The 20,350-nt window shown below is 37.6% G+C and overlaps 1 protein-coding gene across 5 annotated transcripts; it reads left to right on the top strand.

The window, feature by feature from the left end:
* The first annotated feature begins 1,145 nt into the window (after positions 1 to 1,145).
* thrap3a (thyroid hormone receptor associated protein 3a) lies at positions 1,146 to 19,952 on the top strand. 5 transcript variants are annotated; one of them, XM_056761808.1, is made up of 12 exons: positions 1,146 to 1,541; positions 6,601 to 6,750; positions 11,668 to 12,477; positions 12,985 to 13,052; positions 13,131 to 13,662; positions 13,835 to 14,004; positions 14,990 to 15,101; positions 15,211 to 15,295; positions 16,050 to 16,237; positions 17,515 to 17,677; positions 17,765 to 17,905; positions 18,675 to 19,952. In XM_056761808.1, the coding sequence occupies exons 2-12, from the start codon at positions 6,629 to 6,631 to the stop codon at positions 18,894 to 18,896; spliced, it is 2,613 nt and encodes an 870-aa protein (XP_056617786.1). In that variant the 5' UTR covers positions 1,146 to 1,541; positions 6,601 to 6,628; the 3' UTR covers positions 18,897 to 19,952. The 5 variants fall into 5 exon arrangements, with proteins under 5 accessions (XP_056617786.1, XP_056617785.1, XP_056617783.1 ...); XM_056761807.1 differs by having other exon boundaries at positions 12,985 to 13,662; positions 17,768 to 17,905; XM_056761805.1 differs by having other exon boundaries at positions 12,985 to 13,662.
* The last annotated feature ends 398 nt before the right edge of the window (positions 19,953 to 20,350 follow it).

Raw genomic sequence — 20,350 nt, 5'->3', positions numbered from 1 at the left:
TGTAAAATCTCTCTGCTAAGACTATTAAATAAAACAGTTTTAACAGCTGTCATATGTTTCAGACTGAAAAGTGAATTCTCTTTGCAAAATAATAAAATCTGTCAGCATATCTGCTGAGTCACGAAAGGATTTAACTCTGATCACATTTTTATACCAGTTGTATGCTTATGAGGGGAGCATACATTTTTTTTGGTGGGGGTTAGTCTCGTAATATACAATTGATACAAAATGCACAATATATTTGATTATAATATGCAAAACTATATACTATTATATTTAAAACAGGCTAACGTAGAAGAACAGGTTCCTTTCACTGTCCTGCGCCTAGCGGTCTTTAGAGACATGACAACTAGCCCATAAACAAACGTAATATAAATATTGTAAAAGATTAATTCACAAAATGTACCACATCCATTGCATAAATTTAATCACATTTGTCATTATAATTTGAACCCAAAAACAAATATCTGAGGGACTCCCCAAAGTCCATTTTTTACTTCTTAAGGGGGGTGCCTATGCCTTATGGGGGCTCCCCGATCCCCCCAGCCTCCCTTCAATTCGAACACTGGTTGTATGTATCTGATGATACATTTAAAATCCAAAACGCTTATTTTCATATGGAAATTTACAAGGTTACTTAAAACGTGTTAAGTTTTTTTTACAGTATTCTTAACATACAGGATATATACTAACATACACTCTACATGTCTTCTCCGTACTGGGAATTAGTTTTACTCATCCGAACACACACGGCTTAACATTTGCAATGCAAAAGGAAACATAAGAACGGTGTTATGATGACCTCACTTAACCCTTGGCCTCCACTTTTTTTATATCAGTGTCAAGATGCTGTAAATCTATCAAACACAGAACAAACAAGCAAAAAAAGTGAATAAAAAGCACAAATATATTACATCCAAAGACCATTTAATAGGATTTAATGGGCATAACAGTGCAAACTGACGAGACATTACACGTGGATGTGTTTAATATCACTACAATAATAAAACAAGTACAAATTGTTTACTAACTAGGCTTGAGGGACGCATGCGTCTGTTCCTTTAACTCTCCTGTGGGCGGGGCTACAGCTCACCGCGCGTTTGATTGACAGCGGTCTTCCAGGAGCGAAACTTGACTCGCGCAACTTGTGAAAATCACGCTGCGTGTTTCAGTCTCGCTGTCACAGACCAGCCGGTGACTCTGAGCACATTAACATCTCTTATCTCCTTTACATAAGTTCACTTAAATACTTGGTACAGTTCTAGCCATGACTTTTTAGATTTTAAAATGATCACTAGTTGACACTCTCGTGCGTTTGTTTGTTTTGGCGTTTTGCATTAGAGAAGCAATTTGAATGCGGACACTTGAGATGAAACCAAAAGGATTTTAAAGACTACGTCGGTTGTTTTTTTTATAATAAGCACAACGAATGTTTTTAAGTCAAAACTAAGGGACAACTCTTGTCGACTGTACTCGAGAAGACGGTCCTGTACATTGACGGTAACGTGACGTGAATCACTCCGGACTGAATCAAACTATAGGTAAGTGACGAGTTTATTTAAAGAAACCGAAAGCATATTGACCTGGCTTTGAGTTTTAATATAGTTATATTTAAAACTATCAAACCAGTTCTGTAATTGAAGCGCTTTAAACTTCATATAACTTACATATTTTAGCATTACTATACATTTGAGGGAAATAATCTGATGATTAAAAACATTACAAGAGGTTTTTTAAATACGGTTTTAAAAGCAAAAGCTTTACTAGTTTGTAATGCATGCGAATTTGACAGAAATAAATATTGATGATATCATGCAGCCTATTAAATAACGACTGGGCTATTTATGGTCATATAATTCATCTCTGACGTACATGACTGAATGTTTTTTTTCTTCCAAATATTGATTTTTGTTTTTTTTCTAGATGTTTGCTTTATTCTTAATATCTTGAACTCATACCGAGATATATTCAATTCAATTCAATTCAAGTTTATTTATATAGCGCTTTTCACAATGTGTATTGTTTCAAAGCAGCTTTACAGGGGCAAACAGGAAAAACAGAAAAGTTAAAACACAGCACAGTGCATGGTATTTATACAACGAGTAAGATCATTCTAATAAATAACATCTAATTTCTAAATAAATAAATAAATGAATATAAATGTCTTGCCATGTAAGTTATTCATTTCTATGCATCAAACAATTTTCCATTGTACATGTAAATCGAAATTCCCAAAAAAAGGAAGAACACAGGTGTTACCTGGAGACAGCTAACAATTGGCATCAGTTGTTACTGCAGGTCTGTTTGTGGCCATGTTTAGATCAATCTTTCTTCAATGAAGGGTGCTTAAATGTATCCGTAACTTAATGAACCTGCTGTGTTTTTAAAGTCAGGTGTGCGTTAACACCACTTGGCCCAAAAGAAATTGACCATAAACGTCAAGGTCTAAAAAGTGAATCTTACGAAAAAATAAAACTCTCCTATTGACCATTAGATGTTATCTGTTCTTTTTTGAGCAACTAGGCATCATATGATACCTCAAAGCTATCCTTACACGCCATTCTCTATAAGCTATAACATCTTGTTCTTCACACAATGTTGAAATAGAGAGGACTTTGTGAAATCAACAAATGATGACAGATGACGGAGAGTGATGAAGAGTGGGGGGTTGAGTCGCCAATGGACCCCATTTATTAACTACAGGACATCTAATCATAAGTGAAGATTCTTTCTTAGAGTTTGGGGTCCTTTGACTCATTCTTGGCTGTGAAAACATCTTTGATGTGTAATACAAAGAGTTTGGTTCCAAAATGGGATATCTTCAAAAATCATGTGTTTTATTGTGCTTTCCAATTAACATCAATCAAACTGCAGTTGGTTTTTCAACATTATAGCTAACAAATATACAGCTCACTTACGCGATAAAAACATGATTCTCATTTTGCAACCAAACTCTGAAAATAGTTATTTAATAATAACTCTTCACAGTGAATAATATCATTCATTCATTTAAAAATATTATTTAAGTTAAAATAAAGGAATAGAATGAGTCACAATCATCTGATATCATGGCTCCAAGGAACCCAAACTTCATCAACTGTTTTTATCGAGTTGCCCGATGTAGCTCAAATAAATATTTAAATCTCAGACAATCAATCAAGTTTTCACCCCAGTACCTCGACAGGTTGTTTTTTCAGTCGAGCTAAAAAGAAGTTGGTCCATTTCTGTGGAACAGTTGTCATGGCCTTTGATAAGGAGCTCTGTTGTCAGATGGACTAACGCAGATAACAAATGGGATGCCGGCTGCTAATGCAGCATCTGTGGTTTCAGTGATAGAAGAGTTGATTGAGTGTCGGCAGGGTGCTGCGACCGTGTCAAGTTGCGCTATTGTTTACATCAACTTTCCCCCTTAAAAGAACAGGTGAGGTTTGAGCCACAGCTGTCACTTTTGGTTGGCATCTGTGTGTGAATGTGAGATTGTAATGACAGCACAAAGGTACAGTCTGACCACCGGAGATGATCGACACATTTTTAGATCGCAAATCCTGTTGACTAGTCTATGAAGCATATTCCAGTCCGGGATAAATAGACACTCACACATAGTCTATTGATCCCAGAGGATTGACTATATGAAGATTAGAAGACAGCTGCTCATTCTTAATCTAATGATATCATGCTTTGAAATAGATCTTGCTCTCTTTCATACTCCATGCAAAGAAGCTTTCTTTATTATGCTGTAATGTGTCATCAGTGCATTTTAACATCTCTCTACCCATATGAGGCAATTAGATGGAGGCCGTGGCATGCGCATAATGGTCACTACAATGTGTATCGATGAAAAGCTTGAGCTTCTGTTGACAGAATCTGAAATCTTTCTTAGTGGTCAAGGAAGTTTACAAGACATCTGTTTTTGTGGTTTGTTCCAGAATGTCTGCACGATTAATCCTATAAGGATAATGATCTCAGCCTCCCATGATTAAGGTATAGTGATAGTGTGTCAGTGTGATATCAGCAAGCACAAAACATCATCAGAAGGTCACACTTTGTTCATTTTTGGAGCGGAGTGTAGAGATGCATTTTGAAATACGTTCACAGAAGTTTAACAGCTGCAAATTATGATGTTTTCATTGACTGTAAAGTGTATTATGTAAATACTGAAGATAGAAATTGACAGAATAATCGTGATTGGTTGTGAGTTAAATTTTGAGCCCTACAATGCACATTAAGGGGTATGTGCACACAATACAGAATATATAATAAAGACAAACAGTATAATGTGCATTTGTAGTGAGCAGATTAAACAGAACGGAGTGAAAAATAAACGTATTAACGCCTGGTTTTGCTCTTATCTTGGGTGTCTGAAACCAAGTGAACTAAAGACAAGGTGCTGGAAACAAGAAACAGCTTTTTTTTTTTGGTTAGCTACTTTGCATCTAGTCATTTAGGAGACAAAGCTACTTACAGTATAAATAAACAACCCCACAACAACATGATTGAATAGGTTTATAGGAAATGCTAGTTAACGTTTTTATTTGCTTTTGATGAAGTTGTGTGTTTTCTTGACAGTTGTGAAGTTGTGGAGGCTACAGAGAGTTTTAGATGAAAGATTCATACATCAAATGTTATTGTAACGCTTAATAATAATGTATTTCATGCCAACATGACCCTAGAATGAACAAAAGGCCTCTTCTACAGCTTTTATTAATGTCCACGTTAACTGTTTAGTTGTAACTGTTAAAGTGATAGTTCACCCCAAAATGAAAGATCTGTCATTACTAACTCACCCTCTTATGATTTCAAACTTGACTGATTTATTTTCTTCTGTGGAAAACAAAAGTCACATTTTTAAAGAATGTTGGTAACTGAACAACAGCACCTATTCGCTTCTAAATGGACACAAATTCAATGCAAGTCAATGGGTACCGCCGTGGTCAGGTCACCAACATTCTTCAAAATATCTTCTTACAGGAAAGTCATACAGGTTAAAAACGACAAGAGGATGAGTAAATGATGACAGAATTTTCATTTTTGGGTGAACTATTACTTTAACTCTAATGTTAACTGTATTGAACTTTAATTTAATTGTAAGTGCAATTGCTAATGTCAACAAATAAGGGTTACCGATATTTCTATATAGTTTTCCCTAACCCAATACATCGCAGTTCCTCCATATTGAATAAAGCGGACATTTGAACTCTGCTTAAGTTAAGAAAGCCAAAAGTCTGGCTGTCTGGAGGTGGCAGGAAATTACGGACTGTTGTCCAAAATCAACAAGCAGTTGAAAAGAATTAAACAAAAGCTTGATAAGAATTTAGATCCATTTAGTTTTTACTAAAAAATCTGGATCTATTCAGACAATCACGTGTCACACAGAGATCCGGCTTAAGCATTCAATGTGCAATTTCCTGTCTATAAAGCTTCTTCTGAGAGAGCTTCTCTAGCTCCCAAATAACTTTGTGGAGTTCAACGGTAAACTCGGATTATGTGATCATACAAATGCAACGTGACGAATGTCACGCAATAGTTGACGGTCTGTTTGCATTTTATTTGAGTTCCTTTTCTTCTGTAAATAGAACTGGAAGCGTTAATTGTTTGCTCATTTGTCGGCGTACCAGTCCAGCTTCGGGCAAATTGCGGTATCAAGATAGCAATAAAATGTTGCAATTAAATTAAATTAATATTACATCCTCACTTCACATGAATGCACAAGCATGCTCCTTCTTTTACGACGCTGTAACAATTCTTTTCAAGAAGCAGTTGTACCCACGAAATGATTTCTTTATGATAAGAGTTGTGAGAGTTGCTGACGTGCGATTGGCCTCCAGAGTTCAATATGGATATCTACAACCTTCACAGGCAGCTCAAAGCTCTCGCTTTATCTCGGCTGCAAGTCTATTTAAAGGCACGTTGTTTGATCATCAGTGTTCCCCCGCGTAAACCCAAGTGTCCAGTTAACCAGGACATTTGTGGAGGGTAAAGGATGACGGACAATAGACAGAATCACCTTTCAACAGCTCTTTAAATACATTCGGGATGATATTAAAGATCCCGTAAAACACTCCCCGCCTCACTAATGCGGTTTCACTTTACATCTGTCCTGCCAAACCTGTTGTGATTTCTCATGGGTCCACGTCAGCAGACTTAACACAGGCCGTGTGTATTTTCTCTTTTCAAACTCTTTTTCTTATTGGTATATTAAAGGTGATGTGTACTTTTTGTTTGTCGTTGAAGAACTTTTTCTTCACTGATCATTATTATTTCATTGTGGGGGTTTAAGGGTTAATTGACGTAGATCCAAAACTACTAGAACACTTTATCCTTTGTTGAATAAGGTCTATATCTTATTTCTTTACTCCTGCTTTGCCTTTAAACAAATCATCATTGTGGTTATAATTCAGGATTTAGCCTTACAGACGAGATTAGATTATGAGATATGGACATTTTTATTCTCCTTGCTTTGCATTCTTAATGTATTGGAGAGAAATCTCTCACTGTAGACATGAAAGCTTTTTTCAGAAATTCTTTTTCAAACAAATCTGACTACAGCTCCTAAATTTTATTTATGGCTATATGTCTGTAATATTTTTTAATTCTTCACAGGTACATATGAGAGTGGCAACAAGCAACAATGTCTAAGAAAACAGACTCCAGGTCTCGATCCCGGTCGGCATCCAGATCCCATTCGGATTCTCGTTCACGCTCCAGATCACAAAGTACCTCTCGGTCCAGATCCAGGAAGCGCAGATACGGGTAAGCACCAGTTGTGCCAATTTCAGTACAACCACTTGTAGGTGATTTAGTTCAGTATAATGTGAATCAGTTCTTGGCTGTCACATTAGTAAATCTCTACACTTGTAGAGTAATAGAGTAAAACTGAGGTGCAAATTTCACAGCAGATGTTCCATGAAGGGAGTTAATAGTTTAGATTTTCAGTTGCTGTTTCGGTCTGGTTTTGTACTTTTAGATTAAGATCAGTCTGCACTCTGGTAGCCTTGTGTATGCAAATCTACATTAGCAGATTTAGGAAGAAACTTCGTGTGTATCCTGTTATGCATTTCAGTTGAACCTGATGATGATTTTAGTGGTTATTAACTCAAGTTCACGCAATTCTTTGTTTAACACAAATTGAGACATTTTTCTGTAAATCGTTTCGCTTTATGCACAAAAATTTGCATTTTGGACTTGAGGGTTCGTGATTAAAAAAGTGGGAAACAGCTTCATAGTGCCCTATATTTTCAGAGTATTTAAGATTATTGAACGGTTTATTTTTTGCTCAGTTTCCATAAAAAAGATTTTGAATGACTTATACAGGTTGTATAGAAAACTTGTATCCAGTGTTTGGTGCCACTAAGTAATTAGTTACTGTAATTGACATACTTTTCCCTTGAAAAAGTAAAGTAAGGGATTACACTTATTTTTTCTGTAATTTAATAACAGTTACTTCTGATGTAATTGAACTAAATACTATATTCAATAGTGGAAATGACATCAAAATGATAAGTCTAACTTTAAAAGGTATGTTTAATGTATCCTTCTCAGATTCGTAATACTTTGGCCAGTTAATAAGAATAATTGATGTGGTTATTTATTATGCACTTGAATGAATTAAATGAGCCGTTTCATGTCTTTCCTTTAATCACTTAACTAATCAAGGTTTTATATGATATAGAAAGTAATTAGTTATAAGTAGTGGTGGGCCGTTAGTGAGACTATTATCGCGCGTTAAAAAAAATGTCGCCGTTAATCTATTCTCAAAGTTGGGTTGGGAGCTGGGTCTATACTACGCAAGCTATGATGACTTTCACCTTGATATTTTAGCGCGGATGTATACCAGCTTAACTGCACTGTACGGGGCGAGAACGAGATTTTTCAACTCGCATGATTCGCGTCATTCGCGGAAGCAGAAGCCGCCTCATCATCTCATAACCAGGACTTCATTCGCGCGATTTTGCATTAACACATAAATCACTCGCGCTTGACGCGCCATTCGCGTTTGGTCTGAACACAACATAACGTTACTGTGAAATTACCGCATCAAACGTGACGTGCTAACATGCTATGAAGCCGCCGGGTTTGCTTCAGGGAATATTAATTTTTAAGAAGCTTCCTTCCCAATAGAAACATCGACAAGACTAAGGTTGTTTGCACATTGTGCAATGCGTTGGTTTAAAAAAAACACTTTCTCTCAACAGGTAGTGGTCTAGCTTTAGTTGAAACCAGTAACTTTGTATTGAGATCTAATGTATTATGGCTCCTGTATGACATATCGCTTGTTGCTCCCTCACTCTTTGTAAATCGCTTTGGATAGAAGCGTCTGCTAAATGACTAAATGTAAATGTACTGTAGGAGCTCTTCCAGTCTCAAGTACCACCTAAACGGAAATCATCCCTTAGCTAATGCGGAAGTAAACACAAGTTCATCTTATTGAACATAATTTAATTTTCATCACCAATTATCATAGTAGAACAGCTTTCTCAAGCAGTTTGTGATGCATTTTGGAAACAGGAGATGAGCCCCTGGTCTTATGCGCCACCTGGCTTGAGAAACCCGTTCTCAAAGACTTACTTTTAGTCATTATTTGGGTAGCACACATATTCTAAATGCCTTCGGCAGAATTCAAATGAGCCATTTTAATCTAGATTAATCTAGATTAATCTTGGAATTAATCTAGATTAATCTAGATAAAAAAAAAAAATCTATGCCCACCACTAGTTATAAGTAATTAAAAACTCTTTGGAGAGAGTAATCTTACAGTAATCTAAATACACTATTGAATATCTATTTAGTAACTAGTAATGAATTACTTTTTTAGAGTAACTTACCCAACACTTCTTGTATCATACAGTAAATCCTCCTTTTGAAGGAAAACTTCACCCAAAAACTAAAATCCTTTTATCATTTACTCACCCTAAATTTCTTTGTTCTGGTGAACACAGAGAAAGATATTTGGAAGAATGCTTATAACCAAACCGATTTTGTCCCCCATTGACTACCATAGTAGGGAAAAATATAATGGGAGTCAAGGTGCCCCAGAACATTTCCTCTCCTACATTCTTCAAAATGTCTTCTTTTATGTACAACAGAACAAAAAATATATAAAGTAATTTTGCCTACTATGGGACTCAATGGGGGGCAAGATCTGTTAACAAAATATTTTTCTCTGTGTTCAAAAGAACAACGAAATTTATACACAACTCGAAGGTCAGTAAATGATGACTGAATTTTCATTTTTGGGTGAAGCGTAACCACCTTCTGATCTGAATATTCACTGAATATTGTCTTCCCAGTCATTCAGTTTTGAATCTGTTATTTCTGCCTTATAACATGGTGTTGTCTGAACACATGCTGCACAACTATAATGTACAACACAACATAAGATTTTCTGTGTCCATACATCTTTAAAGATTGTGGGTTGAAAAACTGGTAACTCTTTAGTTTGTCCATACACACACAATGGAACCTCGTTGTAAAAACACGCATGATTCATGCTCGGTTTCCCATGACTCATTTTACTTTAAAATCAATATTCCGGCGTCGGAATCGCCCGTGTACCCACAGATGCCAGACCAAAGTTACGTAAGACACGTGGAAAACAGCCAAAGCTTTAACCCCTGCTCTCTGGCTTGCTCTCGTGTTGTAAAGGGGCTCAGGAAAACACACACGGCCAGAGAAATCAGCTCAGTCAGCAAGATTTTATTTTACTGTAGACGTTCAGTATTGTTTGTCATCCCCTGAAGTCTGATGTTTGAGAAGGGCTGTGGCTTTGGAAGGCTCGGCACATTTTCTTATTTCTTGAGCTAAAAGTGTACTCCACGTTCTCCGGAGGGCTGGTTTTGTGCTCATGGCTTCTTGGGTAGCCAAATGTAAACCGGTCCCGCCAAAAGACGGCTGAACTGTCTGAGACGAAAACTGTTACGTACTTGCCGAAGTCTTGCTTCTTTAGTTTTTCAGAGAGGTTGAATGATTTTGCCACATGCACAGATGCAGTTTCCTCTGCGGCAGACATAGAAATACAATGTTGATTTTTCATGCAAATGGATTGCACAGGTTGCAATATTTTATGGCTCTTATTTGCAAGGGAAATTGAGATTGGTGTCGTGTTGCTGACCACAGTTTTGCCACTGTTTAAAGACTTGAATGGGAATGAAATGTGTCTGAGGATAAATCCTCCTGGTTTATGAGGACGCAGAACAATGGTGTCCTCATAATTAAAAAAGCTTCGAAAAGATCTTTTCAATTGAGCTTTAGTTAAAGCACAAAGCCAATGTGTCGTAACTGGCAGGGTGAGAACCTCCTCTTTGCTTCGTAGAATGAGAGTAGAAATCTTTCCCATATGACCCATGTGACTGGCTCTTTCCATCCGCACTGAATAGAGGAGATGCAGAGTGCTCTTTTCATCGCTGTGAGAGTATCATGTTGCTCTGTACGCTACATTCTCACTCCGTATTCCAATGAAAAAACGTATCAGGTGAGTAGAAACGCTAAAATTCAGAAAATTTAGAGCTGTAATAGTTTCCTGTTGTTTGTAGTCGATTGATTCCATGCAGATTGGTTTCAAGGTGCTAAAGTTGGCCAACAACTTAATGCACTTTTGGGTTTCACTATACAGCAACAAAATGTTTTTTTATAGCATGCAAGTTTAAATAAAGTGATTAATCTGAACGTTGTCAGTGTTTTCTTTTATTTATTCAAAGCTATTGTGCATTATTGTATTGATTGTGAACTGAGAATTTACGTTCAAGTGAGATCAAATTCTGTAAGCTATATAACAACGTTTGCACAGAATAAACCTGCAAAGTACAAATTGTTTAGTTGCTTTTGTAATGTTAAGACATGTGGGTGCATGAGACCCTAAAATAAATGTGAAAGATTTCTTTTGCTACTTATAAATAGAACACTAGAACCGCCATGTGGCTAATGTTGAAATTGCACCTGGGGCTTTATTGGTTGTATCAAAATGTTTGTTACCTGAAGGAATTCTTTGCCCAATTTGATAAACAATACATTGAATTATCGTTGTCAATATACAGTTATGGAATCTATAATTGCTAATAACTGCTGAATGAATGTTATTTTAGTTCTACATATAAGCTTTTGAAGGGACAGTTCTTAAAATTAAGAAACCATTCCAAATGTTCATTAAATCAGCATTTCTAAATGTATCGTGGCTATTCCAGTCCAGTGTCTGTTATATTTCGACAAAATCAAACCTCAGGAGTTACAAAGTCATCCGACAGCAATGTGAAAGACTGACTAAGCACATAAAAACTGTGATGAAAATCAAGGTCATCACCAAAAAATATTGTTAGTAGTTCACGGAGTGAAATTAAAAGGATCAACCTAGTACATGTTGAAACTTTTTCTGCGGCTCTATATGGGTTTGAATAACATCGGGGTGAGTAAATGATAAATGTATTTGGTTGAAATATTATTTAAAAAAAAGTTGCTTTTCATTAAGGCCTGTGTTCCCATTTGTGGCCTTCATCTTTGGCCTTCATCAGTCAATGTTGGCGATATCCTGGTTCTTGACATCATGTAGGATAATTTTATGCAGAAAACAGTAAACCGCAAAAAAAGGACTTTAGCTGGGACTGTAAGAATTGTCTCTCATCATCAAATACAAATGAGCTTTGACATCTTAGTCTGTCTTTTCTCGTTGTCTTCAAGCTCTAGGTCTCGCTCAAGATCCCATTCCCCGCCCCACAACCGGGAGCGCAATCACACACGGGAGTATCAGAACCAACGTGAGTTTCGAGGCAACTACAGGGGCTTCCGGAGGCCGTATTACTTCCGGGGCAGAGGTCAGGGATATTTCCGTGGGCGCTTCCAGCGCGGAGGATGGGGCGGATATAATAACTACAGACCCAAAAACTGGCAAAACTTCAGGCAAAACTATCCGCAACACCAGCAGCAGCAACAATACCCCAACAGCCCCAAGAGGGGGCGCTCTCGTTCACGCTCTCCCAAGAAGCAGTTGAGTAGCCCTCAGTCCCGAAGTCATTCCCGCAGGTCTGACAGGTCATCCTCGGGGAGGTCACCACAGTCGCATGCTTCTTCCTGCTCCAACTCTGGGTCTGCCAAGCGCAACAAAGATGTAAGAGAGAACGTCCCTGCGTCCAAAAAGACTCCGAATCGAGGAGAGGGAGATGGCGCTCTGGCGGAGGTGGGGAAGTCAGATGGAGATAGGACTTTGGAGAACGGTCAGGATTTGACAAACAATGACATCAGCCCTAAAAGAACCCAAGTTTGTTCCTCTGTCACACTTTGTCATGGCGACTCTGTGATGAATGAGTCAAGTCCTGCTCATAAGAGTTCAAACGCTTCTACTAACGGTGCCGCCGCCTGGCAGAATGTTGTAACTGCAACTGCAACTAAGAGTCCCAAAAAGATAAGCCCTACACAGGGTTTCAATGGTTTTGGGATCTTAGGAAATGTTGACCAAGATGATACAATTGCTATTTCTGCAGCGTTCTTGAAGTAAGTATTTGTATAGAAAATATCTGAATTGACCAATTTCTCATTCTTTAACTCTCTCATATTGTTCAATTTTTTGGACTATGTCTATTTGATTTTCTTTCTTTTTTAAGTTTGGAAAAAGCAAAATATATGTGTGTGCCAGACATAAAGAAAACAGTTCTGCCACTCAAGTCCATCCACGAAGCTATTGGAAACCAAAGCCAGCCCGCGAAGAGCTAGATATTTCTGACCTGAATGCTATGTTTACAAATGTCAGCAGAGAGTCTGTAATTTAGATGTGCTAAAGGTCTGAAGGGTGTGTTTTTGCACTTTACGAAAGGATGTAATATTCCCAGCTGCACACACAGTTGTTTACTTGTTTCAAAGTGGAAGCTTTGTGTTTTTTCCACGGTAAAATGAACCATTACATTCCTCATTTTGAAATACTGACAGAAGCAAGTCTTGGTCACATGAGCCCATACGTGTAAATAAAAGTCACTAACTGTACATTTCTCTCTCATCAATCAGATTCCTCGAAGAGCAAAAGCTTAAAAAACAGACCCCTGCGTGGGAGAACAACACAAATAACGACAAAAGTAATGAATTGTTATTTTGTGATAAAGGAAACGGAGTCTTTGAAAAGGGGTCTGACGTTAAGTTGTCTCGCACTGTAGATCCCGACAATGCAGAAGAGAAGGAGAAATACAAAAAGAGTTGTGAAGGCGACATGCCATCCATCAGTGGCACTCAAAGGCCGTTTCTGTGTGAGGAAGACGATGAAGAAATGGAGATTTCTAATAAAATGAGACATATGGAAACAAATCCTTCCAAAAGCACGAAAGTCACACTGTCGGCTCGTGAGATGTTCGAGGAGCGTATCAGGAGGCTGCAGGACATGGCGTTGGACGATGAGCTGGAAGCTCTTCTGGTCAGCCATAAACAAGAGAGAGCGGCAAATATCTTAGCTGCTCTGTCTAAGAGAGAGCAGCTGGGTGGGACGTTTAAAGACCCCTCTCATGAAAGGCTCTCAAAGGTGAAACGAAAGGAGAAAAACACAATGGAAACCTCTAAATCTTCACAGATGTCCAGGAGGAGCTCGGAGAACCGCGAGCAGGAGATGTTCGTGGTTATGAGCGAGGAATCTTCACCAAGAGCGTCAGCGAAAAAAGGAACAGAATTCAGTGTGAGGATGGATGAGCTGGCAAGGTAATGTTTGATTGCAATCAAAGTGCCAAGGAATTATCATTTCTTCTTGAATTTTTTGAGAACATCCCATTAGATATTCACTTGAGATGTGATCTTCCTGGTCTGCGGAGATCCCATTTGTACCAGTGAGAAAAAGTACTTATATTTACTGTATATTCGCTTTGTTTGGTAGGTCATCTGTTTTGATTAATGAGAGAAGGAATATTTTGGATTTTCTTCACCTGGATAAGAAAGATTGGGATCTTCACTCTGTTCTTCAGCACCTTCATGCTCAGCAGTCACTCAGGAGCCCGTCTGAACTGTTCGCCCAACACATAGTTTCAATTATTCATCACATCAAAGGTAAATTTAAACTCTTCACTTAAAAACTTTAAAGGGATCATATGACATGGCTAAATCGAATAAAATCGTTTGTTTTAGATGTAGTGCAATGTGTTTACATGATTTTAGGTTAGAAAATGCTGTATTTTCCATGTACCGTGCATGTTTGTATCTCCTCTTTGCTCCACCTCACTGAGTTTTCTACTAAGCTCATCGATCTGAAAAGCGCGGTGTGCTATGATTGGCCAGTTTACCAGTGCGTAGTGATTGGTCGAATACTGCAAGCGTGTGACGAAAATGTAGCGCCTCTTACCATATTTGGAACATCAGGTTCCTCTTCAATTGTACTGACAGGTACACCCAACTTACTTGCTTGCGGTCTTACCACGAACTGACGTAGATTTGTGGGTGTGTGGTTGTACGTGGCATTTCAAGGAGGTCTGGGTGAACATTCACTTTTAGATAGAATGCATCTTTTGTTCCGACACTTGAATTTTTGCAATTTTACGTGTCTAATTCAACGCCTGGGGAACCACACATCAATATGGTGTGCGCAATATGATCCCTTTATTTATTTAGGAAATATTATGTATATTTACTCACCCTCGAGTTGTTCTAAAGCTTGTCAATCTGTTTAAATTTCTTTGTTCTGATAAACACAGAGAAAGGTATTTGGAAGAATGCTTGGAGCTAAACAGATCTTGGCCACCCTTGACTACCATAGTAGGAAAAAAGTCAATGGTAGTCAAAAGGGCTGTTTACTTAGCTATAATTTTCAAAATATCTTCTTTTGTGTTCAACAGAACACATTTTTCCTACTATGGTAGTCAATGGTGGCCAAGAATTGTTTGGTTACAAGAATTCTTCCAAATACCTTTCTCTGTCTTCATAAGAACACAGAAATTTCTAACGATTTGAAACAAAGCAAAGAAGACAGAATTTAAATTTTTGTGTGAATTGTTCTTTTACGATTTACAATATGCAATTCTTTTCTTTCCTTTCACAGCTCATTATTTTCCTTCCACTGGAATGACGCTAAACGACAGATTTGCCATGTACCAGAGAAGAGCTGCCGAGAAAGAACTCATGAAGCAGAGAAAGAGTCCAGAGATACACAGGTACACTAGATTTCATACACATCCCAGTGATTTATTTGTTTTAAAAGCAAGATCCAAATATGTATAACTGCTCTCTATTCTCTATCTCTCTTGTCACACCTACACACAGGATAATTGATGTTCCTCCAAGTGCTTTTAAGAAGCACGCACTTCTGTTTGATGAGATGAAAAACTCCATGGAAAACAGCTTCAAGGTGACCGAAAATTTTGAAATATGACGTGTTTTGGAAAAGAATGCTGAGAAAGCGATCCGGCCAGAGCATTCCTTGGCTTCCTTCTTTCTCTAAACTCTTGTTTCTACTGAGAGAGGCATAAAGTCCAAAAGTGGCAAAACGTGGTGCATTGAGGTTGTTGTGTTGTAAATACTCTCACAACGTTTGATGGTAACCTTTTACTATGGGTACAAGCCTTCCTAAGGCAGTTCATCAGAGGTCAGAAATGGAAGTGACCAGTTGTACTCAAGTCAAATCCATTGAAAGGACTCTAAACAGTTGTCATAGTAAGTATTTCTCTTCAAAGCCTGCAAAGAACACGTGAGGGAACTTTAGGCCAAGTAAAAACAACATACTTTCATGAGCACCAATGAAAGTATTACTGCTGTGGTCGTAAACTATTTGAATACAAACTCTGTACTGCGTTTTTTGGTTTCTGCACTGTTTTATTTTGTTGAGCAAATGAGAAGAGAACGAAATCTTCATAGCCTTTTGACGTCCGATGATATTTCTGAGATACATTCAAGAAGCCCTGCTAAATCCAGAAACACTGACCTCAAAATCTTGTCTTTAATGAAATAGAGGAGGGCATGCTCTCTCATCCGTTTGCATGTTTTAGTCAGCTGTTGCTGAGTTTTTTCATTTTGGTCCCGTCCCATTCAATGCTACATGAAGCTAACAGAACACGTCCGCTAACCCTCATCTGGCCACAACGTTTTCTCTCTCCTCATCACAGGTTGACGGAAAACAATATAAAGGCGATTCAGTGGACCTTCGCTTGGATATTGAACGCAGAAAGAAATACGTTGCCAAAGAGAGAGGTCACAGGGAGGATGAGGATGGAGGAAGAGTATTGAGGGAATCTCCAGACACAAGCAAGGAAACATCCACTCAGAAAGCCGCAAATAACAACAAAAGTTTAAAGTGAGAACCGTTTTTACTCTAAATGTTGGAATTACACTTATTATCAAGGTTGCACAAAATTCTGAATTGAATTGAGCCCCTAAATTCCCATTCAATTCTTGAATTTGAATTGGTATTGCGAATGCAAAATAAAAAAATTCCACAATTTATTCAAAGACATTCATGATACATAATTTAGGTGTATTTAACAATGAAGCTTTACCGTATTTATTACATATGATTACATCATGAATTTCATACAGATATGATTGTATGGACTTTATGTACACAATACTTTATTATAGTAATATAGGCCTATTTTTTTACCACAAATTAACATTAAAAACATACTCTATAAAATAGATCATTAAAATGGTAATAACTTTCAAATTCTACAAAACATTTGAGGAAATGTTGACCATTAGATGCAACAATGTTACCCTGTAAAGCACTTTAAGAAATGATAATTGCATTTGCCAAAACGGTGTTTCATTTAATTAGTTTGAAATGAAGATATTCAACAACTTAATGTGATTGTCTGTATTTCCAGTAGGAAGAAAAATGTATGTTAAAAGTATCACATTCTCACTGATATGTGATAAGAATGAATTTCTCTGAATTGCAATGAATTCAATTCCACATCTGTAATTCAACATAATGTAGGAAGGAGTCAATTCAAATTCATTCATTTAATTAAATTAAATTCTGAATTCTGCACAGCCCTGCTTAGTATGATTCATCACCTTAAGTCCTGGAGATCCACATAGCAATTTTTGCAATATTAATAATAAACTTTATTTTTTACTGTAAAGCTTGTTGAGGTAAAAATACGAAACATGACAATGACATCCAGAAGTTTGAAACCACAAGTCTTTGGGACAAGCCTTTAGGGGCTTTTCTGAACAAAGATGCCAGAAGGTGAGTTCACACTGACAGCTATTTTCAGCAGCAATGACACCTGACAATATGAGGCGACATGAGAGACGGCAGACGTTGTCGATATAAAAGTTGAGCTGTTTGTGCCATGACCAATGGCTGTCGATTGAAGTGCTGACAGTGGAGCTTACATGATAGCGCCGCCTACTTTAGTTAAGAAGGAATGCCTACTAGATCACTGTCAGTGTGAAAGCACCTGTAGTCTTTCTGTATATTTTTTGTATGTTGGAGAAAGTCTTATTTTTCAAAGCGTCTGTGCAGGTAATTGAAATTGCAAGATGGCGTACATGTTTTGACTGTTGATCAACATCTGCCGTGCGTTGACCAATCATATGTCTGAATTACGTTACTTCATTTCTAAGGAGAAAAAAGAAGAAACGAGAGCGTTCACAGTCCTCCTCCTCATCTTCATCTTCTTCTTCCATTGACCGCGAGGAAGACGCTGAGATGAAGGCAGAAAGCTTGGTCAAAGCCCGACTAGGCTTTAGAGAGCCTTTTGAAAGAGGACGTCTTCGAGGAGGCTTCGTAAGTTAAGCCTGTTTTTAAAGAACCTAAAAAAGATGTTGGTTTTCATTGCTCTGGACCTTTAAAAGTTACCATTTCTTTCCCCAGCAGCTTAGAATACGTGGTAGGAGTTGGAACCGAGGAAATTTCCATGGCAACAGTAACGGCAAAGATGCACAGATGCACATGTCAATGAAGAATGAAGGCTGGGATCCAGAATACACTCCCAAGAGCAAGAAATACTTTCAGGTATGTTTCGATCTCTTCAAGCACTCATCTCGCTTACTGTATTCTTCCAATGTTTGAATTACAGAGCTTTAAGATACGTTTTTTAAAGGAGCAATACTAGGTTTTTAGGAGGATCTATCGACAGAAATGTAATATAATATACAAAACTATTTCTTCACATGTATATAAAGACTTTACGTAATGAACCGTTATGTTTCTCATACCTTAGAATAAACTGTTTATATCTACATACAGAGCGGGCCTACATACATTGAATTCGCCGCCATGTTTTGTACGGCAGCCCTAAACGGACAAACAACGCGGATAATCCATGATCCGTGCAGATCGTACTCTACGGTTCGGAACACATGTGACCCGTGGATTAAATGTAAATTTATGCATCGTTGAGTAAGAGAGTAAAACGCGCTCTATCTACAGTTTTAGCGCAGACGCGCTCTCGCTCTCAATCTCTCGCTAGTACAATATTAAAGTGGTTCAAGATAAACAATGAAAACTACTCCGTCATGCAGCTCATATTACAGCAACATTCAGACAAGAGCTCAATGAGAATAAACTGATAGTTATGTTGTTTTACCAGCCCATTCACTAAAAGATTCCTCCAAATGAACTAACAGAGCAAAATTGTTGCTAAACGCCTTTGCACAGTGAAGTTCTGCATCTTACAAGTCTTTTCAAAGTCCTTTTCTGGAACTGTACGTTCTCATTCCAGCACAAGAAAAAAATGTGATTCATGAAGTAGTTGTAACCTCTTGAAATATTGTCTTTGCAGCACAGTGAAAGAGACGTTGAAGGTGAGAGGAAGCTAATGCAGATGCAAGGGCGTGGTCGTGGTAACGTTATGCGTGGAAAGGGCCGTTTCATCCTCCGGAGGGCCACCAATACCAACGCCACAAATAATACGAGCCCCAAATGGGCCCACGATAAATTTCAACCCACCGACGATGAGGGTGAACAGCAAGGAGAGGATGTAAAACAGGACCACAAAAAGTGAGACACCGCCGGGCTCTCGGATAGAATGGAGCAGTGATGTTGGCAGGATCATTCGGAACGCTAACAGAACTATGAGATCCCTCATCAAGCTTCAGAAGATAATCACTGATGGATTGATCGACCCTCACACTGTCATCTATTTACTTCTCGAGGAGACTTTGCTTTTTCATGTTTCATTGTGTTCATCACCTGGTTTTATTTCTGCATCTCAGTTTTTTTGAGTACAAGGGAGTGATTTGTGCCTACTTTTATTAGTTAGATGTAGATTTTCTGTACTTTTTATACTGTATGTGCACACAAATTTGATAGCTTGACACAAACACTCATATTATGGATATCTAACCTAACTTTGACATACTGCTACAGCTGGGCTTAGCTCACGGGTGTGACACATTTCCCAGTATCCATCAACCACCCCATCTCTAACCTTCCTATTCAATCTCTCAATCTATAATTCATCTTTTTTGTGACACATTTGCAACATGCAAATTATGAATTATAATATATATAAAAGATAGCATTCATATTTTGAGTAACAAAGCAAGTTAGATGTGCCATAGTGGCTAAAGTGTAGAATTCAAGTGGAAATTGAGTTATTGACCTGATAAGAGACATTATTGCCTTTTGAATAAAACTTTGAATAGATGTACATATTTATATTTTTAGAACTTGAGAACTAAAACTCTTTAAGACCCTGTGAACCTTGTGTCTGTTGCATGCTTTCTATAAATGACACAGTCTCGCTATGGGACCAAACTACTGCAGGTAGACACTTTCGTCCCAGTAAATGAAGTGAGGGGAAAACAGCTTACATATTTGCTTTTAAAAAGTTTAGTCGGTGTAGGTGAAAGATTTAAAAAGGAATTAGTTTTTGAAGTTTTAAAGTGAAATAAATATATCATGAAGAAAAGGGAAAAATAAAAGATATTCAATCATATTTAACATTTTTTATTTGTCTGGGTTCTGATTTGCACTGTGCAAAATATAAGTTTTGCCTTATATTTGTATTCCTGCTTAAATACTGTACCTAATAAAAAAAAATGGGAGGATTTTACAACTGAGTGATTTTTTGTTGTGTTGAGTGTGAATAACCTTTTAAAACTTTATGGACGGATAAGCTTAAAGGGATACTTCACCCAAAAATTCTGTCATTATTTACTCACCTTCGAGTCGTTTCAAATCTGTATAAAAGTCTTTGTTCTAATCAACACAGAGAAATGTAAAGAACGCTTTTAACCAAACAAATCTAGATTGACTCCCACGGTAAGAAAAACTTCTTTATCTTTCTTTTTGTTCTGTTAAAAATGTAAAAGAAGCCATTTTGAAAAGTGTAGGACAGTAAACAGTTCTCGTGCACTACCGTTGTTTTTTTTCCTACTATGGTAGTGAATGGGGGGCAAAATCTGTGTGGTTATAAGCATTCTTCCAAATATCTCTCTTTGTGTTCATCAGAAC

Source organism: Triplophysa dalaica, chromosome 12 (assembly GCF_015846415.1).
Source record: "Triplophysa dalaica isolate WHDGS20190420 chromosome 12, ASM1584641v1, whole genome shotgun sequence".
Taxonomy (NCBI): domain Eukaryota; kingdom Metazoa; phylum Chordata; class Actinopteri; order Cypriniformes; family Nemacheilidae; genus Triplophysa; species Triplophysa dalaica.
This window is presented reverse-complemented; position numbering and strand designations above follow the sequence as displayed.